The 22099-nt window shown below is 32.9% G+C and overlaps 6 protein-coding genes across 6 annotated transcripts; 4 read left to right on the top strand and 2 right to left on the bottom strand.

Annotated features, from left to right (window-relative positions):
• Positions 1–1067: 1067 nt before the first annotated feature.
• Tsp_06534 (putative GCC2 and GCC3 protein) lies at positions 1068–6654 on the top strand. Its single transcript, XM_003378519.1, has 18 exons — positions 1068–1071; positions 1101–1742; positions 1819–1947; positions 2108–2230; positions 2709–2834; positions 2886–3013; positions 3123–3228; positions 3465–3647; positions 3767–3829; positions 4048–4335; positions 4412–4567; positions 4628–4700; positions 5095–5402; positions 5467–5634; positions 5692–5853; positions 5911–6105; positions 6193–6345; positions 6416–6654. The coding sequence occupies exons 1-18, from the start codon at positions 1068–1070 to the stop codon at positions 6652–6654; spliced, it is 3246 nt and encodes a 1081-aa protein (XP_003378567.1).
• Positions 6655–8066: 1412 nt separating this feature from the next.
• On the top strand, positions 8067–9970 carry Tsp_06535 (putative von Willebrand factor type C domain protein). The gene is made up of 3 exons (XM_003378518.1): positions 8067–8337; positions 8581–9257; positions 9347–9970. Exons 1-3 carry the CDS (start codon positions 8067–8069, stop codon positions 9968–9970), a joined length of 1572 nt encoding a protein of 523 aa, XP_003378566.1.
• Positions 9971–10472: 502 nt separating this feature from the next.
• Tsp_06536 (hypothetical membrane protein) lies at positions 10473–11074 on the bottom strand. Its single transcript, XM_003378517.1, has 4 exons — positions 11017–11074; positions 10791–10852; positions 10615–10694; positions 10473–10575 (listed from the first exon to the last, which is right to left on the bottom strand). Exons 1-4 carry the CDS (start codon positions 11072–11074, stop codon positions 10473–10475), a joined length of 303 nt encoding a protein of 100 aa, XP_003378565.1.
• Positions 11075–11108: 34 nt separating this feature from the next.
• Tsp_06537 (hypothetical protein) lies at positions 11109–12399 on the top strand. The gene is made up of 4 exons (XM_003378516.1): positions 11109–11193; positions 11264–11425; positions 11474–11849; positions 12075–12399. Exons 1-4 carry the CDS (start codon positions 11109–11111, stop codon positions 12397–12399), a joined length of 948 nt encoding a protein of 315 aa, XP_003378564.1.
• Positions 12400–13428: 1029 nt separating this feature from the next.
• Positions 13429–17924, bottom strand: Tsp_06538 (methylmalonyl-CoA mutase). The gene is made up of 18 exons (XM_003378515.1): positions 17916–17924; positions 17787–17844; positions 17660–17688; positions 17220–17288; positions 16761–16832; positions 16472–16612; positions 16166–16404; positions 16020–16104; positions 15722–15961; positions 15454–15651; positions 15257–15376; positions 14815–14991; positions 14532–14721; positions 14202–14470; positions 14044–14145; positions 13703–13971; positions 13539–13631; positions 13429–13474 (listed from the first exon to the last, which is right to left on the bottom strand). Exons 1-18 carry the CDS (start codon positions 17922–17924, stop codon positions 13429–13431), a joined length of 2406 nt encoding a protein of 801 aa, XP_003378563.1.
• A 1815-nt stretch (positions 17925–19739) lies between these two features.
• On the top strand, positions 19740–21992 carry Tsp_06539 (putative phosphatidylinositol 4,5-bisphosphate 5-phosphatase A). Its single transcript, XM_003378514.1, has 12 exons — positions 19740–19777; positions 19802–19942; positions 20102–20228; positions 20281–20397; positions 20451–20561; positions 20615–20676; positions 20747–20858; positions 20918–21030; positions 21100–21259; positions 21374–21529; positions 21600–21794; positions 21960–21992. The coding sequence occupies exons 1-12, from the start codon at positions 19740–19742 to the stop codon at positions 21990–21992; spliced, it is 1365 nt and encodes a 454-aa protein (XP_003378562.1).
• Positions 21993–22099: the final 107 nt, after the last annotated feature.

The raw sequence follows: 22099 nt of genomic DNA, 5'->3' as shown, positions 1-22099 counted from the left end.
ACTGCCAATCGGTCGAGTGTGTCTTTTTGCAGCAAGCTCAAGAGGGCCGTCCGGCAGTGTCAGTTATGCTTTCTGCTTTGCCATAAGCCAAAATAACTCAATTTACAATTTCTGCTTCACGCATAATAGTATAAGAGTTATCTTTTTTTTTTACCCTTCATCCATCAACAATAAGAACAACAATATAATAACTAAAAATAGAAAAAACATATAACACAAGCCTACTGTATTATTATTATTAGTTTTCATTTGTCTTTTCCAAAAGAAGTTGATTTGCAAATGCTTGACTTTTTTTATCGATATGACAGAACGTAGCCAATCTGAGAAGCGATCTTTTGCCATTGTTGAAATTTGTTGACCATTGCATTCTTGAACATTGGTGCGAAACTACTACATCGATGGCTTTTGTTTGGCTGCTCTCATTTTTTGCAACTTTGATCATCGTCAGCAACGGTATGTATGCATAAAATTATAATTCATAATTATATATTATAACAAGTAAAAAAAACATTCTTCAATTCATCTGTTTAAATTGTGAAATTTCCATTTCAACATTCAACATCACGTTGGAAAAGCAATTTTCAGCTTTGGCTATTTCTTGACAGTTGGTTCAACGCTTATTTTGCAACATTTCGAGCTGTTTACTGTTGGTATACAACTTTTTGCATACGTAAAGCGATGCTTTTTTTTACTTAAATGACGTCATTGATTTCAAAAATGAAAAAAGATTCTGCATTCTTATTTACCATTTTATACATTTATATTGCAAAAATATTGAAATCAATAGAAGATTATTATTTTTCAAAGAAATCAAGAAAAAGTTTGAAATGTTCGATTTCATAAGTTATAGTTTTATTGTGTAAATGCAATTTGTAATATCTAAGCGTAAATTATGAGCGTACTTTAAGCAATGCACAACTGAACATCGAGTACAATATAATTTTATTTTTCGTTCAATCATGGAATATGTTTTATTATTAGCATATTTTGATGTTTGTAAAATTTAACAAAAGCAACAAAGCAAAGAAAAAGCATGAAAAAGAATTTTAAATTGTTGATAATGAATGATGCGTAAATATTGGTTTGTTTGCCTGTTTCAGATAAGCCACCCAAAATGCTTATGCACAGTAATGAAAAGGTTGTCGTAAATTTGAAAACGGGAAATGTGTCCGGCACTGGCAGGTTTGTACGTGTAGAAGAATCATTTGAATATTCCAAATCCAATGCCGGCTCGGATTGGTCGTTGACCGGCGATTGCAATAGAAGAGCAGTGTTGCGTATCAATTTGCACGGTTCCATATCTTTGGTAAAAATAGTCGGCTTCTACAACAGACCCCAGCTGTGGACGTTGCACATCTCGCAGTCGAAAAAGCAGTCCGGCGGATGCGGATACTTGTGGACCAACGACCTGGCCCAGTCCGAGATGTGCATTCAGAATCGTCGAATTACATTCCACTGCAATAACAAGCATTCCAATCAGAGCAATTGTCGACTGTTTGAAAATTTTCTACCATCGAGGCGCCGACCAGTGGTGAAACTTGAAATTACCGAGAAACGTTCTAAATTTTACATCAATGATGCTAAAAGGAAGCGCTTTTTGCCAATTGCAGAAATGGTTTCCCTTTTTCCTAAAAATTCACAAAACAGAACTCTTTATCTCGGCTTGAACAGGCTCATTTCTGAACCTGGCCAATACGGCACCGGCCTTTGTAAAGTGATCATCTCGTTGCTCAAATCACGAGGTATTGCATACAGTCTTGTCGGATGTGAATGTTTGTTGATTTTGTACAAATTAAAAAAATGAAAAGTTCCTTTAAGGGAAAAGGGATGAATGCACATTTGGAAACCGAACATGCGATGGAGAAAAAGGTGAATGTCAATTTGCATCCGGACGTTATTTTTGCGTTTGCAAACCTGGCTTCCAAAAGCACGGCAACAGATGTCGTGGTATTTAAATTTTATTATTACATCACTAGCTAAATTTATTTTTATTTTTTCGCATTATTATTATTATTATTATTATTATTATTATTATTATTATTATTATTATTATTATTATTATTATTATTATTATTATTATTATTATTATGAACTTTTGCTTTTGTAGACGTAAACGAATGCGAGCATATGAATGGGCACTGTGTCCAAATTTGTGCTAATACTATTGGCAGTTTCAAATGTTCATGCTATGTTGGCTTTCAACTGGCTGATGATCAGAAAAATTGTTTAGGTGACATTTTCAAAAATGAACATTCTCATTTATTAAAATCAAAAAAAAAGATAACAATTCATTTGTCTACCTGTATTATAGTAACATAGTGTAGGTGCAATGAATTTCTTAATGTTTTAATTAATAATATTCAAATTAAAAAAAATCATTCATTTACAAAATATGCTTGCAAATTTGTACAAATTTACTTACATTATTTGAATAAATAAAATTATTGTTAATTACTGTACTTCAAGAATGTTTTTTGTAAACGATATAAATTAGCGTGCTTCTGTTTAAGTAAATTCTTATCAGATGTAAAAAGCATTTTTTTAAACGCAAGTTAAATTTAACTTTTCTGCATATATGTTTGAAAACTTTTCTGACTGAGAGGTTAAATTTTGTGAAAGTATTTTTGTTTCGTATCCTTTGCTATCACTCATTATTTGATTAATTTTTAAAAATGCTTAATTAATTTCTGAATGATGCATAATTTTAGATATTGATGAATGCAAAACGGACAACGGCTATTGCGAACATTATTGCGTAAACACTATTGGAAGTTACTATTGTTCGTGTGAAAGAGGTTTCGTATTAGCCGCAGATGGATTTAGCTGCATCTTAAGTACGTATATTTCTGTATACACTGTAGCAATAATAAGATGATTCGATTAAGAGAAACCAAGTCAAATTTGCGATCAGTTGGGCTGTACTCATGGTTGTGTAAAAGAATTTGGAAGCTGCTATTGTAAATCTGGGTACCATTTACATTCTGATGGGCGAACTTGCATCTCCACTTGTTCGGTAAATTTATTATTAATAATTAATTATTAGTATTTTCTTTTCTTTTTTAACATTATCCAATTATGTAAAATTGCATTTATTTGAAAATAACAATTACAACATCGTGAAGATTGGAAATGGTGGATGTCAACATAACTGCTTGGACACCCGTCAAGGTACAATTTGTATGTGCCATTCTGGTTACTTCCTAGCAAGCGATGAGCATTCATGCGTTGGTAAAAACATAAACATTTGTTAAACAAAATTAACTTATACATTTGAATTTTAAGCTTCATGTGAAATTGACAACGGAGGTTGTGAAAAGCGATGTGAATCAACTGAAAATGGAATTGAATGTTACTGTGATAATGGATTTATTTTAAATGCTGATAATAAAACTTGTTCAGGCAATTAATTCTGATATAGATATCTCCACATAGTGCATTTTTATTTAAGCAATTTTTTTGTTTAGACATTGATGAATGTCAAAATTGGAACGGCCACTGTGAGCAAATTTGCATTAACATTCCTGGAGCGTATGAATGTGCTTGTGAAAATGGATATTTATTAAGCAACGACAGACTATCTTGCAAAGATATTGATGAATGCGAAAGCAATGATGTTTGTGATCACATATGCATCAACCAACCTGGAAGTTACACTTGCCAATGTCGTCCGGGATTTTATTTGCATGAACATCATCATTGTGCAGGCAAAAATGTTCTTTTTATTGTATTATATTTTACTTTATTTCATTAATTTTTTAAAATTTAGACGTAGATGAATGTTCAATAGGGAACGCAGGATGTCAACAAATTTGCCACAATACACCTGGAAGTTATTATTGCTCATGTCACACAGGATTTGTTCTTCACAGCAATAAAAAAGATTGCATTGGTAAAGACAACATAATGGAACAAAACTGTCTTTTTGAATAATTCAAGCATGATGATTAATTACAATTTTTTGAAGTTTAGATTGACAATGATTTTGTTTAAAATCAGAGTATTTAATGTATGTTATTTATATGTTAAACCATTAACATTTATGTTTAGCTGTTGACTACTGTTTGAAAAGCAGTGACGAAAGTTCAATAATATCCAGCAGTTTAAATTGTCGAGGAAATATGTGTACATTAATTTGCCACAAAAATGCTGAATTTGTGGCGAAAAAAATGAAATCAAGCATCAAAATAGCATGCAGCAAAAATATATCTGCAGTGACGTCTATAAAAGCTGCAGGGTCCCAATGGCACTATATGGATGTCTCGTTCTTGGTGGATCGTTGCATTTTGCTAAATCGACTGTTTCGAATGAAGACAAATCAAAAGAACTTCGAAGCAGGTATGCAGAGAAAATTATTATTTTATCATCATTATTCTTATTTGGCATTATTTAGAGAAAGGAATTCTATTAATAGAGAACAGCGGTAAAATTGATCGCCACCAACAATGTGGAAAGAATCCAGAATTTGCCAGCATTGAAATTACATGCCTGAAACGAGCAGCTGAAATGCAGGAGGCAAATAACAATCGATCATTGTCTGTATTTTCAGCTCAAGGCTGGTATAGAATTGGTATGACTTTCAAAAATTAAAATTTTGACTTTTCATTTCAATACGATGCTGAACTTTTAGCTGACGCAATTACATCTCAACATTTTATCAACTTGTTTAGTGAAATAGCTCAAATCAATGGCTTGAAACTCAGGTATTTATTTTATTTTAATAACATTGTCCACTGCTGTTTTTGATTGATAGTTATTTCAAAATTTCTAATGAAGACACTATTTATCATGATTATTAATCTTTTTAATTTATGAAATACAGACTTTTAAAGTAAACATTTAAAATGTGCAATGCGCATTAATGAGAAACACTTTGGTGAATATGTTATTAATATTAACTAAAAAGTCAAACTTTTGTTAATTTAAATACACTTGCAATTGGAAAAAAGATTTTTTTTAAACAAATGTTGTTTTCTTTTGAAGTAATAATCTCAAAAAAGCTCCATGTATAAATGTTAGCTTCAGTAATAATTTTTCACGAGATGGTTTTTCTATGATTGCGGTTATTGATGAAAAAAAAACTTTCTTCTTTTTTAGATATCGTTCTTCAGAAATGATGCTTAGAACAATTTCGAAAAGTTCATTGCATTTATTGTGCAATCACAAGCATCCTAAAAAAGAGTGTAGAACATTGTCCAAAGATTCTGTAATGAAAACATTCAAAAATATGATGCCAGTGACGTGTGAACCTGGAAATTTTTATAACAGAACCGTAGGCTTGTGCTTTCCTTGTCCTACCGGCACTTACCAACCAATGTCCAACGCTCTAAGCTGCATAAAGTGTCCATCGGTTGATTATAAGAAAAATCAATCTGCTGGGAGAGATGCAATTGAAAATTGCGCCAGTTGGTTGACCGTTGCATTTTCAAAATATGCTATGTTTGAAGTATCGTTTTGCATGTATTTCAGCTCCATGTTTGCCTGGACATTATTCTTCGACCGGTATGGAACCGTGCTTGCCATGTCCATATGGATTTTATCAATCGGAAAGTGGTCGACTGGCTTGTACAGCATGCGGAGAAAAGCTTACTACTTACGATTTCGGCTCAACATCATTTTCCAACTGCTCTGTTCCAGGTGAATGCGTCGTCGTCCACTTTTTATTCTAATATTTCAAAAGATGTTTCATTTTAGAATTATGCTTACCAGGATTTTACTTCAACGTTGATGAAAATAAATGTCAGCCATGTCCAATTGGTAGTTATCAGTTTGAGTATGGGAAAAATTACTGCATCCGATGTCCACAGAATTTGACAACAGAATTCCCTGCCAGCAAATCGCAAAACAGTTGCATCAGTATGTACAATGATAAATAAATAAATAAATAAATAATATCAAAATTTTTTCATTTAGGTAAAAGATGTGTAAAACAGATGGGCTATTTGACAGGATTTATAGCGTCACCAAATTATCCGGGCAATTATCCAAACAATGCATCCTGCGAGTGGTTTATTCGAGCCCCTTTGGGTAAAAGAATCTTGCTCTTCATTGTTCAACTTCACCTTGCCGCAGATCATTGTGGGGATTACTTGGTTATTCGTAAAAATAGTGGGTTTTTTATTTGTATTATTCATTTCTGATGTTTGTTTTTTTTATTTTTACGTTAAGAATGAAATTTTTTTAACTTTTACAAAGGATCTCCACTTTCTCCAATGACACTAGAAGCTTGTTCATCAAAAGCTGCCCCGTTTGCGTTGCTTGGACAATCGAGACGTTTGTGGATTTATTTCCGATCTGATTCGAACAATTCAAATACAGGATTTAAAATACATTACGTATTTTACAGTGGTAAGTTTGAAACATAAATGTCATGGATAAGTGATCTGATGATTGTCTTTGTTTTTTCTCTTCATTGCAGATGAACATCATTCTTTGGTCGAAGATTTTGTCCGTGATGTGCGTTTGCAAGCAATGGCAAGCCGGGAAGCATTTTTCAAAAGCGATCACTATTTGCAATTGTTCATGAAAGTGATTGCCGAGCCTGAAAATTACCCAGCTTACATGCAACTAGCTATTCAAGTTTTACCTCCAACATTCACTGATCTTCTGTGGGAAAAAATACAAAGTCACTTTGATCTATCACAATTTTCTCTTTAATGAAAATGCTATTATTTTTATTCTTGTAAAATTTTGTCGAAAATTGTAACTCACCAAATAACAAATTATCAACTGCATGCGCTATTCTTATTTATATATTTTATATTTTCAATATTATTGAACAATATTGTTTAATACAATCATACAATGATCCAAGTTGAGATTTGTAAATGCTTCAGCTTCATTCAAATACATTTTTACTACATTCCCTCAGTGCAATATCCTTCCAATATAAATGTAAATAAAAAGTATAAGAAAAAATGTCTGTACATAAATATTACAAATGAAGAAAGTCATAAATATAAACAAAGAAATCTGTTTTTTCTCACACTGTTTTAGAATTACATTAATTTTAATAAAGCAACAGTAATAGCTGTTGCTATTTATTTTGATGAACAATAAGTCTACAACTTGGAAATGTTTATTTTATGATATAATATTTACTTTAAATGTCAATGATTGGTAATAATAAAATTGTTATCGCGCAATTAAAGTTTTATATTGATTGCATTATTCTTCAGTTTATTGCGCATGAAACAATTTTATTGATGTTAAATTGAAAATGATGTGAAAAAAATAAATATACAAAAATTTTGTTGGCAATTTTTGTTTTACCAACGTTGTTCTTCATTTATACATTTTTGATTTTCTTAAATTTAATTTTTCATTTTAACATGCACATGCAACAAAGGTTGAAAATGATATTAAAATATAGAGACCGAGGAGTATGGTTGGTGTAAATAAATCTGCATTATTGAAATCCAACTGATTTCACAGCAGCAAAATATAATAATATCAACAATGAAGAAAAGAAATTTTTTTCAGAAAAATTAATAATAAATCAAAAACAATGCAAAGAGGAGTATAAATTATTTGTCTAATTTATTATTTTTTTTCAATATCCATTTTAAGGTATCAAGTTGAAAAATGAAGGTGATCAACCCATCAATCAATCAATCTATCTATCTATCAATGATCATATTTATGAAATGAATTTTTAGCTTAAATTTTTGATGAACGCTTGTTGTCAAGAATGGGAACAAGAGAATTTCTGAATTTGTTCTCTAATAAATTTCAAAAGTTTACGGATGGTGGGTTTGAAGAAAACTGACATGCAAACGCAGATGACTTAACGATGTGATGAAAGTTGGGCAAATTCTGCGAGTTGTTGGCTTGTGACTTATGCTTATGACCAGCTAATGTTTACTCGTCGGCAGGAGAGCATCATCATCACTGCTATGAGGAGGAAAAATAATAATCAAAATCAACCACGGCGTTGTGTGTCACCATCTTCATTTTTCCGCCTCTTCTTCTCCAATTCGTTCTTTCTTTTAGCTTCAACTGAACAAGCTTGAAAATTTTCAGCTTTTTTTCTTTTCATCATTCAAATGAGTGAAATAAAAATTTCAAAAATGAATTTTTCCATTTTACCTCTTCATTTGTTTTCACTCTTAATATTAATATTAATAATAATAATCCACTGTGAAACACTTGAAATAAAGGACATATCCCAGCCGGTCACTTTGACAAAATCTGAAACAGCGGAAGTGGCTTCATTGTTGATGACGAAAAAATTTTCCATTCTATTACAATTTGTACAAATTGAACACACCCGTGGAACTTTATTTTACGTCAGCACTGGCAACGTGAAAGTTTTCGAATTATACAGCTCAGGATTGAAAGGTAAACCTTTTTCTTGAATTTTTTTGCATTATTTTATTCATCAAGTCTTATTAAAGATATTATTGAACTTTTTGGATCTTTTCTTTTCTTTTAATTTTCTATTTTACTACAAATTAAAAAACAATATATATTTATTTATTTAACTTTTAATTTCAAAAATTCATTGTTTTTTTTATAAAATTAAAATTACAAAATTTCATTTCACCATTTATTATTTGTTGATTGTGAATAAATTTAAATCAGGTGAACTTACCGTCTACTGGCGCCGTCAATATAGAATAGCAAATTTGCATGTGAAATATGAATTTGACGACGAAAATATGCACACGATCATATTTGAATTGGTGAATGAAGATTTGCGCCTGATGATCGACTGCATTGAAGCAGTGGTTGGGGATTATCCAGAAATTGATTTTCGAATTTTGCAAAGCAACAAAACGACCAGCGCCCACGTCGGTCACCGGGGCAGGGGAAGTTCGAAATTCGCCGGCGAAATCAGACGGTTCGTCATCACGAACGAGTCGCTTGCCGGCAAATTGTGCAGCATACGTACACAAGATTATGATCAGTGGAAGTCGGTCGCGTTCGAAAAGCGCATCACTGAAACTCCCATGCAAGATCCGATATTGCCGCATGAGGCGCTGTTGCAAGCGGAAAATATTTGCAAAAAGTTGCAAAGTAGGGTGGAAATTTTAGAAGCAATTGCTTTGGATTTGAAGCCGGAAAAGGGTGCCACACTGAAGTTGGTAAATTTGCCAGAACCGAGCGAAGTGAAAATCGACGGCCAGTGTCCAAACTGTTGGGAATATTTGCGTTTCAAAATCAATTACTTGGAAGAAGAATTTAAACGATTGCGAAAAAACATGAAGGACATGGACGAACGTTTGAAAAGTGTCCTTCTTCGACAACGTGGATGTGTTGTAAGTTGTGATGAGAGGATAAATTTATATTCGGAATTATAATTAAATATATTATTCTATTTCTTTTTGATTAGATTTTTTCATTTTAGATAAACGACACTGAAGTGGACGATGGATATCGTTGGCTTGATCAACAAAGTTGCACAGAGTGCACGTGCCATTTGGGAAAAGTGTTTTGTCACGCGTTGGGATGTCCAAAATTAAAATGTGATCATTTGATAAAACGTCCTGGACAGTGTTGCCCAGAATGTGGGCAAGACTGTCATTATATGGGTGCAAATTACAAACATGGAGATGCATTTTCACCGAAACAATGCGTTCAATGTCGTTGTGAAAATGGTGACATGTCATGCACATATACTACAAATTCTTGTCCAAAATTGAGCTGTTCAATTGAAGATCAAATTACACCAGAGGGTCATTGTTGTGCAATATGCAAAAATGCAGATTTTTGTGCCGCAGCACCTTGCCATCCGGATGCAGATTGTATTAACGAAGAGCACGGGCACAAGTGTGTTTGCAAAAAGGGATACTTTGGCGATGGGACCAATCACTGCTTTGATATTAATGAATGTCAACCGGATGATGGAAAATCATATCCATGCAGCAGTGGCAGCCGATGCATTAATACTGCAGGCAGTTTTCACTGCAATTGCTTGCCTGGATATGTAAAAATGAATGAAAACACTTGTTTAGATGTCATGCACTTGTAAATAAATAAATCAAATTGCACAATATTTTTGTTATTATAATTTTTATTTCGCCCAGTTTGCAATAAAAAAGGAATAATGTTCGACTGCTTCCGTACGCAACAAACAACAATGAAAAACATTTTTTCGTCAGAAAGCTCAACATGTAAATAAATACCCAGAGGTTATTTTGAGAGGTAGATTCAAACAAACCGCTTCAATGGTCTTAAGCTGAATGCCCTCGCTTGATACGAGATCGAATCATCGACAAAATTCAGTCTAACCAAAACTAATACACAAACATACACGACAATACGGACGAATAAATATAGAGACAACAAATACTGCAAGCAATAACGTGAATTTTTCTGAATTTGTACGTTTGGCTCTTTTTATCTCTCGATCCATTTGGTCAGGCTCTTCCTTTATATATATACCCGGGCCATATGACCTCTTCCAGAGCTTAACTCTGCTGGCGGCTGGCACCATGGCAAATGCCCTCGCCATCAGGCATCAGAATCGTTAGTCAAAACATCTGGCGGGTGGTAAATGATGCTTGCTGATCTATAACAGCAAGTACATTTTGGCGCTCGCCCTGGGCAAATGGCAATTTTGATGAAGATGCTGCTCTACAGTTTCAGTTCCTGAAACTGAGCACAAAAATCAACTCAGCTGCATTACCGTACACGCCGTGAACAAGTGCCAAGACTCCTTTGTGCACGCGTTCAGAACACAGAAATATTCTTTGCTTTGCAAAATTTTATTTTACAATAATTTCAAAAAATAGTAATAAATTAAAAACGACAGCTCAAAATTGCCTTTTTAATGAATACTTTATTCGTACCTGAATTAAAGCTACAGTAATACTAGAAGGTAGATTGGCGCTAAATAACAAAACAAAAGATACTAATAATAGTAGTAATAACAATATAATGAAATGCATCAAAAAATTTGAAAAAAAATTCTATCATACTAACATACATTTTTTGATTTTACTTCATTTTCATTCAATCAGCTGTTTGAGTTGATGGTAGGTTTGAAAAATTTTACGGTCAAAATACAAATAATACCAATAATGGCGAGTAAACCGTTCAACAGTTTCATTCGGGGTGTTGTAGTGGCACTCATCACACGGAAGAACCAATTTATATCTCCGTAGGAAATGTACAACTTTCCAAAACGTCAACTGCGTGCTGAAGAAGCTGCTTTTCACCATCCAAACAGACGAGACAGAGTTTCTGATGGGGGTTTTCGTCATTTTCTTCAGGCAATTTGGCGTAAGTGTTGAGCAGCAGACTTAGACGATTTTTGAGAAAGGATTTCGCTTTGAACCGCAACTGGTCCGAGATCGGCGCCGTACCGGTGGGCATATTCTTAATCTCTTCCAACGCCGCCACGTCGGCCGAGTGGACGATGGCGAATTGCAAAATCGACGGCTGGAACATCTCGTCCTCAGCCCAGCATATGCGGTGGACCTTGGTCTCGGCCAAATCGCGTTGTTGCAGCACTTCCAAGCGCAGTGAGTAGTTTTCGCTGGCCTGGCCGAGGCTCAGCTTCAACGGAAAATAATCGAACGGGTTGTTGTCGACCACGAACCCGCCCCCAATGAGCAGTTCGTAATTTCCACGGTTACCGTAGTGGATGAACACTTGGTCGCCGGCGGACCAGGATTTGACGGAAAAAACACGCCCATAGTCAGTGTCGGTGTCGTAATCGCTGCACAGCGTCTGAATTTCGTGGTTGAACAAATCCCACATTGGAATCAAAGCGGCCTCGTTCATAGCCGAAGCCACGCTCATCTCCGACAACGGTATGAAGTTGATGCGCGTCATCACGGTGCTGGCGGCCCAGCGAAAATTTTCAAAAGTAAAATTGGTCTCTTTGAACGGAGTCCCGCGGAACGGTGAATTTCTGTTGATCAACAACTGATAAAAGTAACTGTACTGACGAACAATGGACGTGTAGACGTTGACCACTTGGTCGAAAAAAGCGGAAAATTTCAATACGCTGAACGCATCTTCGTCGAAATACAACGGCACCGAATATTCAGTGGGCAAAAAGCGCAAATATTCATACCAGCATGACTTTTTACCCAAAAACAGTTCATAAAGGACGGCCATTGTTAAAGAGACGTTGTTCATGCTGCTCAAAATTGGATCCCCCTTGAGCAGATCTCTCATCGCAGGGCAAGACTGGAGACAAGATTCTGTGGTCAGCATTACCTTCCTCGGGACCAACACCAGCAACTTCCCTTGTGGAATATCTTCCGTGGCGACCATGCCGATGCCACAATTGTCGACCGCCTCCGGCTTGACGCTAAACGTTTTTACGCCGTTTTTCTTGCACCATTGCTCAAATTCTTCTTTGAAATCCATTCTGTTGCGAATGAATTTCCTCTGAAAAGGCTTCTGAGTATCTATCAACGCGTCAGCTCCGCTTTTTACATAAATTAAACGATTCCACTGAGCGTTTTTCGAATTCAATGACACATCAGTAGTCAAATTCATCACCATATCCTTCGTAATTAAACCGCATCTCGAAAGTATCTCATCTTTGCCTATGACCATTTTGTTGCGCTTTACATTTAATTTAAGAATCAAAAATGCCAACGGAAAAACACCAGACCAACACTACTTCAATAATGGGAAAAGTTTCAACAATATTACAGTATAATACAGATATGTTGATTTTCAAGTATAACTTTATTTTGAAAAACATTTTCAAACTGATTTGTTAACTTGAATAATTTTATTGTATTGATTGAATCGATCATTTTATTCAATAATATTTGATATAAAACAAAATTATATTCAGGACAATTTTCGTTTCACATTGTAATAATCATATAAATTCAGCAACGTCTTTTTCAATTCCTCACACTAACTCGCCAGATACATTTAACAATGCATAAATTTAGCATACAATAAGCAATTTGAAAAATACTGTGACAGTCTAAATCAGCGATTCCCAAAGCTGAACGCCTTGGACCCCTTCGGTAACCCTCGTTACCGTTGACCCTTTACAGTTCACTGGATGTGCAGGGAAAATGGGGGGGGGGAGTACGGTAAGGGGACTTGGAACCTGAGTAGTTGTTAGACTGAATAAAATGAATGTGTAAATAAAGCGTCGACACGGCGCGTTATGTCGGACAGTTCTTAGCAATTTCAATTAAAATTAAATAAAATGAAGGAGTGGACATCTGAAAATGTCTCCGTGAACCCCCAGCAATGCTTCCATGAACCTCACTTTGGGAACAACTGGTCTAAATCAAGTTGACACCATTTGGCATAGGCAAGAACTAAGTTAAGTATTTCTAAATGTGGTTGGTTAGTTGTTGAAGTTGTAAATTGAAATGCTAAGTAAAAGGAGAATTGAAATTGCACTTCTAAATTACAGTAACTGAGAAGAGTTAAGTTTGATGAAAATTTCAACTGAATTAATTTTTAGCTGAATCGCGGGAGAAAGAGTTTCTTTTTCTTTCTTCAATTTTTTCCAAAACTTCGAGAGCTGCAGCAGGAATGCGTGTTCCTGAAATAAATAAAAGAAAAACAAATAAATTTGAAAATTTTCAAACTGCTAGCAGTGAGAAAACTTGCCCGGCCCAAAGACGCAAGCAACACCATGATCGAACAGAAACTGATGATCTTGAGGAGGAATAACTCCACCGCAGACGACGACAATATCACTGAAATGAATATATTCAGATTCAAGGATTGAGAATTTGAACTTGAGCATATTAAAAATCAAGAAACGTACCCCCTTCCCAATTTTTCCAATTCTTTTATCAATTCAGGAACCAGGGTTTTATGGCCAGCCGCCAAACTGCTCACGCCAACAACATGAACATCGGCATCGACAGCTTGACGGGCTGCTTCTGCAGGCGTTTGAAAAAGCGGACCAATGTCGACATCGAAGCCCATATCGGCAAAGCCCGTTGCAATAACTTTGCTTCCACGATCATGTCCATCTTGGCCCATTTTCGCTACAAAAATTCTCGGCTGACGACCTTCTACTTCTGCAAAAGCCTTAAAATATTGAATAATTAATAATAATAATACTGATTACGATCGTTGTTAGGTGATTGGTCAAATTCGAACCTGAACTTTCGCCATAATTGCATTGATTTCGTTGTCTTCGCCAAATTCTGCTTTATAAGCTCCAGTAACCATACGATCCAATGCAGTATACCGTCCAAAGACCTTGAAAAAAGAGTATTGAAAAAAGAACACAACTAACGTGAAAAAGCAAAGAAAACCTTTTCCATAGCATCGGATATTTCTCCAACTGTACAACGAGCACGGGATGCTTCGATTGCAACTTCCAACAAATTCCCATCGCCAGTGGAGGCAACTTTGGTTAATTTTTCCAAAACACGTTGTACAACGTGAGAATCCCGTGATTCTCGAATTTTTTTCAACTTAGCAATCTGTGTCTCGCGTACTTTTGTGTTATCAATCACAAGCACTTCGACTTTTTCCTCATTTTTCGGATCAAGCTTATATTTATTAACCCCAACAATTGTTTCTGTTTTTAAAAACATTTGAAAAATTTTAAACATGAAAATGATCAATTTCACAAAAATTACCTTGACCAGAATCTATGCGAGCCTGTTTCCTTGCGGCAGCTTCTTCGATGCGCAATTTAGGCATACCACTGGCAACCGCTTTTGCCATGCCGCCGCTTTCTTCAATTTCTCGGATAATTTTTCCGGCCGTTTTGCATAGTTCATTAGTAAGAGATTCTATCAAATAGGATCCACCCCATGGATCTGCTACCTGAATTGTTTTCCAAATTAAAATTCAAACAAAAAAAATAAACATATTCTTATATTTGATTGTATTAAAAATCAAATTACACACACACATTACCTTTGGGATGCCGGATTCTTCTTGCAAAATAATTTGTGTGTTACGAGCTATTCGTGCTGAAAATGCCGTCGGCAAGCCCAAAGCTTCGTCAAAAGAATTCGTATGCAAAGACTGAGTTCCACCAAAAACGGCAGCCATTGCTTCGATTACAGTTCTTATTATATTGTTATATGGATCCTAAAATTGAAAAATGAAAAACAACCCATTCCTACTACTACTAAGAAAATTTTACAATTGATTGCTGTTTTCTAAAATCCGACTTCCACATAAAAAGAAAAATATTCCTCATTTCATCAATTTAAATATCTTTATTGAAAACACATCTTCACTATTCTGTAGCAATTAAATGCTTTATTTTGTACTTTATATAAATTTCACAATTAATAACTATTTATTGAATAATTGTTTGCATAATAATTAAAATGTAATTTAAAAAAATCACTTGTTCAGTAAGAGACCATCCACTTGTTTGACAATGAGTGCGCAATCTTAGAGAAAGATCCTTATTTGGATGAAAATTTTCTCGTACTAATGTTGACCACAGTCGTCTTGCAGCACGCAACTTTGAAATTTCCTAAACTTTCAAAATCAGAACAAAATCTTTCCGATAAAATAATGTAATAAACAAAAAAATAAAACCATATAAAGATTCATGCCAACTCCAAAGAAAAATGATAAACGTGGTGCAAAGTCATCCACATGAAGCCCTGATTTTAAACCAGTGCGTATATACTCTATGCCATCAGCTAATGTAAAGGCTAATTCTAGAGCTGCATCTGCACCTGCTTCTTGTATATGGTAACCACTGATGGAAATTGAATTAAACTTTGGCATATGCTAAACAACATAAAATTACATACATATATGATCGTCAATTAATATTTCAAAAAGGATACTGTTTGTTCACCTTTGCAATATAAGAAAATATGTCTCCAATGATGCGCATAGATGGGTCAGGAGGGTAAATATAAGTATTTCGAACCATAAATTCTTTCAAAATGTCGTTTTGTATAGTACCAGCTAAATCACTTTGTTTAGCACCTTGTTCTTCGGCAGCCACAATAAACATTGCCAATATTGGTATCACAGCACCGTTCATTGTCATACTGGTAGAAATTTTTTGCAACGGAATTCCATCAAACAGTGCCTAGCATATGAATTCAATGTCAAAAGCAATGTTTTAAAAAAATAATTCAACATAAAACGTCTACTTTCATATCTTCCGCAGAATCTACAGCAACACCAGCCATGCCAACATCACCGTGCACTCGAGGATTATCAGAATCATAACTTAAAATGAATATTATAACTGACAATCTCTGTTTTTATAAATTTCATCAAAACAAAATACCCCCTGTGTGTTGCAAGATCAAAAGCAACACTCAAACCTTGCTGACCAGCAGCTATGTTAGCTCGATAAAATTTATTACTCTCCTCTACTGTACTAAACCCAGCATATTGACGAATAGTCCATGGGCGACTGGTATACATAGTAGGATATGGACCCCGAGTGAATGGAAATACACCCGGCAGTTCGTCCTCAATATTTTCACTGTCTGCTTTAGTGTAAATAGGTTTCAAGTTGATTCCCTGAAATATGAAAATAATTTTTTCCGATATCAGAATAAACTAAATTAAAACAAAAATGCAGCGAAACCTCAGCTGTTCGATGAATCAGGCTGCTCGGATCTTTGCCTTTTAAAGCTTTCTTAGCTAATTTAGACCATTCTTCATGCAAAGGCGCTTGTTCGTATTCTTGAAATCCAGCATGTCTACTGGTGGCCAAAATAACACGCTGCTAAAAATAACGCATTTTCAGGAAAAGGAAAGAGAACAAAATAATAATAATTATTATTATTATAACTGAAACTACTCATCAGAAAATGGCTTCAACATTATATATATATATATGCGAAAAAAATATATAATAAATCCTTTTATTTTACCTGAGATAAGCCACGTGATAAGTTAATATAAAATACTGGTTGTTTACACATCGTACAAGTACAAAACACTGACTACACATTAGAATATCTAAGATAACTGAAATCGAGAAAACCATAAAAAACACCGTCTTATATGTACAAAATATATATATATGCAAAAAGTGTGGATAAATTTTCGCCCTTCTCAAATTATTTATTTGTCATGAATAACAAAATAGTGTAAACAATTTGCAATTACTGACCAATGGGCAGGCCGAAATCAGTGAGAAGATTGGTTTTCATCAGCTTCAAAAAAGCTGCCATCAGCCAATTAATAAATAAACGACGAGTATTATTGCTTTCAAGTGAAGCGTTGTTTCGAAAAAAAACATTTTCAAATTGACAAATTTGAGGGGAAAATTAAAATTATCAATTCAAGGACAGTTAATCAAATTAACAAGTAGCTTCACGTTAAAACACGTGAACACGTATTAAATGTTCAACTTTTCTTATATCCCTACAACGAAACATTGATAACAACTGCTCGAACTGAAATTCAAAATAATAAAGCAACAGCCTACCTAATATTCTCATTACTTGTAAAAAAGCTCTATTTCAAAAGTACAATAATAAAATTATTACATTAACACTCAGTGGCAAGTTTCAAATTTACGAACGGTCAGCATTTCGAATAATTCATATTAACGTGTTTCTTACATGGTTATTTTATCAAAATACTAAAAAAAAATCGTATCTTTGATTGCAAAACAAGCATTTCCCTTAGTCGATTTTCAATTCATCTCAAAAATATTGCCATTATAAAAATAAATGCAATACAGGCATAAATGCTATCACCTTTCTTTCTTTATTAATCAAAAATAAACCCTCGTATTCAAATAACAAAAAATTTTGAATTTTACATTAAGACAAAAATATTTACAATAAATAACTTAAAATAAATCATACTTTTCAAAATTTTCTGTATCTGTGATACAATTCAAAAAATAATAAGTTAATTAAATTGAAAATAATAACAAATAAACTTACAGAAAGCAAATTTGGCAAAGTAGATTGGCGATAAAAATGCAACATTTTCACGATCTACCTAAAATAAAAAATATATTTATATTATCATCATGGAAAAAAGTATGATGATTAAAATTTTCAATTAATCACCTCCTGCATAAGATTACATTAAATTAAACTGCAAAGACAGCAAATAGAAAAATTCAGGCATTATTTATCATTATTGCAACAATGTGTTTTTATAATCTAACAAACTGCCAACTTCTCAAAATATTTCAAACTAATCAAATTCGCTTACATCATGAAAATTGGTCAATGCTTTTTCGCAATGAATCACACATCTCACATATCTGCTTATATATATATACACGAAATTCAAAAATTAAAAAAAGTTGAATCCATTGCGTATATAAATATTTAACAAATTTCATCATTCGAAAATATAAACTGATGATGAAGCACTTTGGAATAACATAAAAAACAAACTTTGCTTATAAAAATTATTCAATTTCTTGTTTACACAGTTTTAAGAATATAAACTTGATGCTAAATAATTAAAACAGTGCTGCTTTCATACATTTATTCTGGGCAATGTTGAATCAATTGAATTTTATCAAAAATACCAAGAACTCAAAGAATGCAGAAATGATGAAAAAATTCATGACGTGGAAGAATAAATGTGGTCCAATTTTACTTGTTTTCTAAATAAACGACTGTGACTAGATAACAACGTACAACGCAACAAACAAAAATTATTACATGCCTAACAATAATTTAAAAAATTAAAAATCAAAACAAAATAAATCTGAAAAGTTAAATGTTTTGCAATATTTTGCATGTTTTATTATACATCAAAATTCAAATGTGTGAAATAGCAATGTTTGAAAATATAAGCAAGCAAGCAAATTCGTTAAAGGAAGTTATCTTATTTTCATCAGCTAGCTTCAAAAAAATTTAAGGGATAAAAATAAACAATTAAAAAAAGAAAATTAATTGTTTTGATAAATGAACAATTACATGAAATAGAATATCACTTATTTGCTTGCTTGAGCACTTTGTTCGAAATTTAATTTACGCGTCTGTGATTCGTTAAAAAAGAAAAGGGTCTACAAAATAATTAAAAATAACAGACAAAATAACAAAAAACAACAAACTAAGCATACGGAGCAAAATACAAAATTTAAACTCACAATATATCAGCCACAACAAATGATTTATTTGTCAGCAACGTAAAAATGCATTTGAAAACATCAGGCACCACACGCAATTGCACATCAAACATCACGTGACAAACATTGTCTTATATTATAATCAAGTTTAATAATACGGTCTATTTATGAAGCAAAAAAAAATAAAAACAACCTTTATATTTCACTTGTTGTCAAATTTAAAAAGGAGTTATATTAGGATTTATTCCTTTATTTATTTTTCAAAGAAATTACTGTAATTACGTTTAAAATAAAATTTTCATATTTTAAAAATTAAATATATTTATAAAATATATATTAATGTCCAATTCATGCCTTTAATTATTGCATTATTATCAAATAAATTTGTAAGTTTTCGTGATTATTTACATTCATAAAAATAAAACCTGCATTTTATTTACTGTAATGAATTTGATTTGTAATAGCGTAAAGGAACTGAGTGTTTTCTTCTACACCGTTGTTAAGTAAGAATTGTTTTTTTTCCTTTATTTAGGTATTAAATAATGATATATTTACAAATTATTAAATATTTTAAAGTGTTTTAACATAATTTTTTGGTTTTTTTCTTGTTAATTTTTGCTGACTGTTTTCTTTATTATATTTTTGTCAGATCATTGTAATTTTCAATGATTATCTCCGGAATATTATTTAGAATGTGTTGTATAATTAAAATTATTATTGTTATAGGAAATATTTTTGGTTTTATTAATCATTTTGAAGGTGACGGTTAAAATTTGGTGTTGGCTGCGCAATAATTTTTGAAATAATGTCGTCGTTTCAAAAAGATGAATTTTCAACGTTAAAGTAAGTAATTTTTTAAATATATAGTTTCTGTGACAGTCTGCTGTTTAGTATGCGAATTATGACATGGAATGTAAATAAAGTTAATTTCCGACCTGGTATATTATCTCCTGCAGAATTTCACATGAGTCCTGGAGAAGTTGAAAAGCTCGATATCATTGTGATAGGGTAAATTTATACTACCAGCTAATAAAACAGTATCCGTAATGTTCTACGATTAAAATGTAAATTGTTAGTCTTAATAATCATGGATAATGTAGCTTATCAATGAATCATTTGTTATGCTACTGTTTAAATATGTTTAGCTTATACAATTTGAATTTTCAGATTTCAAGAAGGGAATTTTTTATCGTTGAAATATCTTTATAACATGTTCTGGGTCGGCAATCCTTGGGGCAATCAATTTAAAGATTTCCTGAATAGTTATGGTTTTGCTCAACTGACGTGCAATCATGTATGAATGTTGAAAAAATTTTAATTCCATTTTTATTTCAATGTTTCTTTAGCCATCTGGCGTTTTTATGATGGGGCTTTCATCGGTTATTTTCCTCAAACGACACTTGCTGAGTTTGGTAAAATCAGTGCAGGTGAAATACATTCGAAGTGGTTTTTATGGTTTATCGGTATAATTTAGAAAAATAAATAGATTTAAAAATTTTTAATAGGATAATTTTAGGGGCACAAGGGAACACTGTGTATTCATTTAAATTTCGCCAATGGAACTCATACTGTTTTTCTTAATTCGCATTGCACTCCGCATGCAAACAAGTTAGCACGGCGTGAAATTGTAAGAATTGTTGAAATTCATTTTATATATTTGTTTATTAATAGTTTTTTAAGGAATGCGAAGAAGTGATGAGAAAATGCAATTTTAAACCAAACTGTAGTTTAACATCTGAAGAGTAATGGACGGAAATTTTTTTAAACTTATGTTAACATGTTAATGCATTTAAAATATTGGAATGGTTTCAGTTTTGTATTTTGGTTTGGCGATTTGAATTTTCGTGTGGACGGATTAACGAAAGAGGAAGTGAAACGGCATTTGGATAATAAAAACTATTCAGAATTATTGAAATATGATCAAGTACTGATTTTTGTGTACTAAAAGTATGATTTATAAGTTTTGAAAGGAAATGTTTTAAGCTGAACGAGTGTAAGAGTGAAAATGCTGCACTGAAAGAGTTTAATGAAGCGCAAATTGAATTTGCTCCGACGTATAAATTTAAACCTGGAGAAAAAAATGAGCGAAATTTTAGGTAAAACAGTTTTTGATGTAAATCTTTTTGTTTTTGGTATTAGCAAGACAACAAAATTTTTATTTTTAGCCGCATGCCTTCTTACTGTGATCGAATTTTGTGGAGAACCGCTGATCATTGTTGTGAAAGTTCATGCCATGTTCCGAATTGTAAAATTAAAAAGTATACCTCTGTTGAGCACGTTTTTTGCAGTGATCACAAAGCAGTTTTGGCCGATTTTAAAATTCAAGTATCTTTTAAAATTTATTTAGAAACAGTTTTTACATATCATGTATTGTCATCTGATTTTTTAATAATAATATTTTGATTTAATTAATTACATAATTCGTTTGTTACTCTTCAGTGTCCGTTGAGTGTGTCAAATCCAGAAATTTACTTTTGCAATGCAGATGGTAGTGAATTCAACAAATCCTGGTATGTGAACGAGAACAGTATTTGCACATTTTTCGAACCCCAGAATTACAAAGCAGGCATTTTAGATTGGATAGGTTTGTATGAGGTAAACTGTTTTGTTTTGTTTATTCATAATATCATTATTATTTAATAAGTCATTATTGGTATACTTGTAGGTTGGTTTCTCTTCTGATTTGGATGTAGTGGCCTGGAAGTATGTATTATCAAAATGGGTAAATCGGAAGAGTGAAAAAGGCGTTTATCAGAATGTGTTGTTTCTTGGCAAATTTTTGGTTAAAGCTGGAAAATACCAACTCGGCTATTATAGTCAATCTAATCGTTGTTTGTGCGCATTATCCAAGTCTTTTCAGGTATATATTTTGAATTTGAACTATTTTAATGCATTGCCTATGCATATATGCCTGAGAATTTGCTGCATTGAAATATGAACATATGAAATGTTTATTTAAATAGAAAGAAAATCAGAAAATACCATTAAAAATTAAATATTTTTGAATTTGAATTTTATTTTTCAGATTGTTCATCGTGATAAGAAGAAAAAAGATTGAAAGAAACAACAATTTTTGTTTTTTCATCTGGTGAATTATTTGATATTTTAGGTGATAATTTATTGATCAGTTATGTTTTTGTTTATGTTATTTGAAATAAAATTTGA

This window comes from Trichinella spiralis (assembly GCF_000181795.1).
Source record: "Trichinella spiralis strain ISS 195 chromosome Unknown Scfld4, whole genome shotgun sequence".
NCBI lineage: Eukaryota > Metazoa > Nematoda > Enoplea > Trichinellida > Trichinellidae > Trichinella > Trichinella spiralis.
Note: the sequence above shows the minus strand (reverse complement) of the source record. Positions and strands in the feature narration are given on the sequence as shown.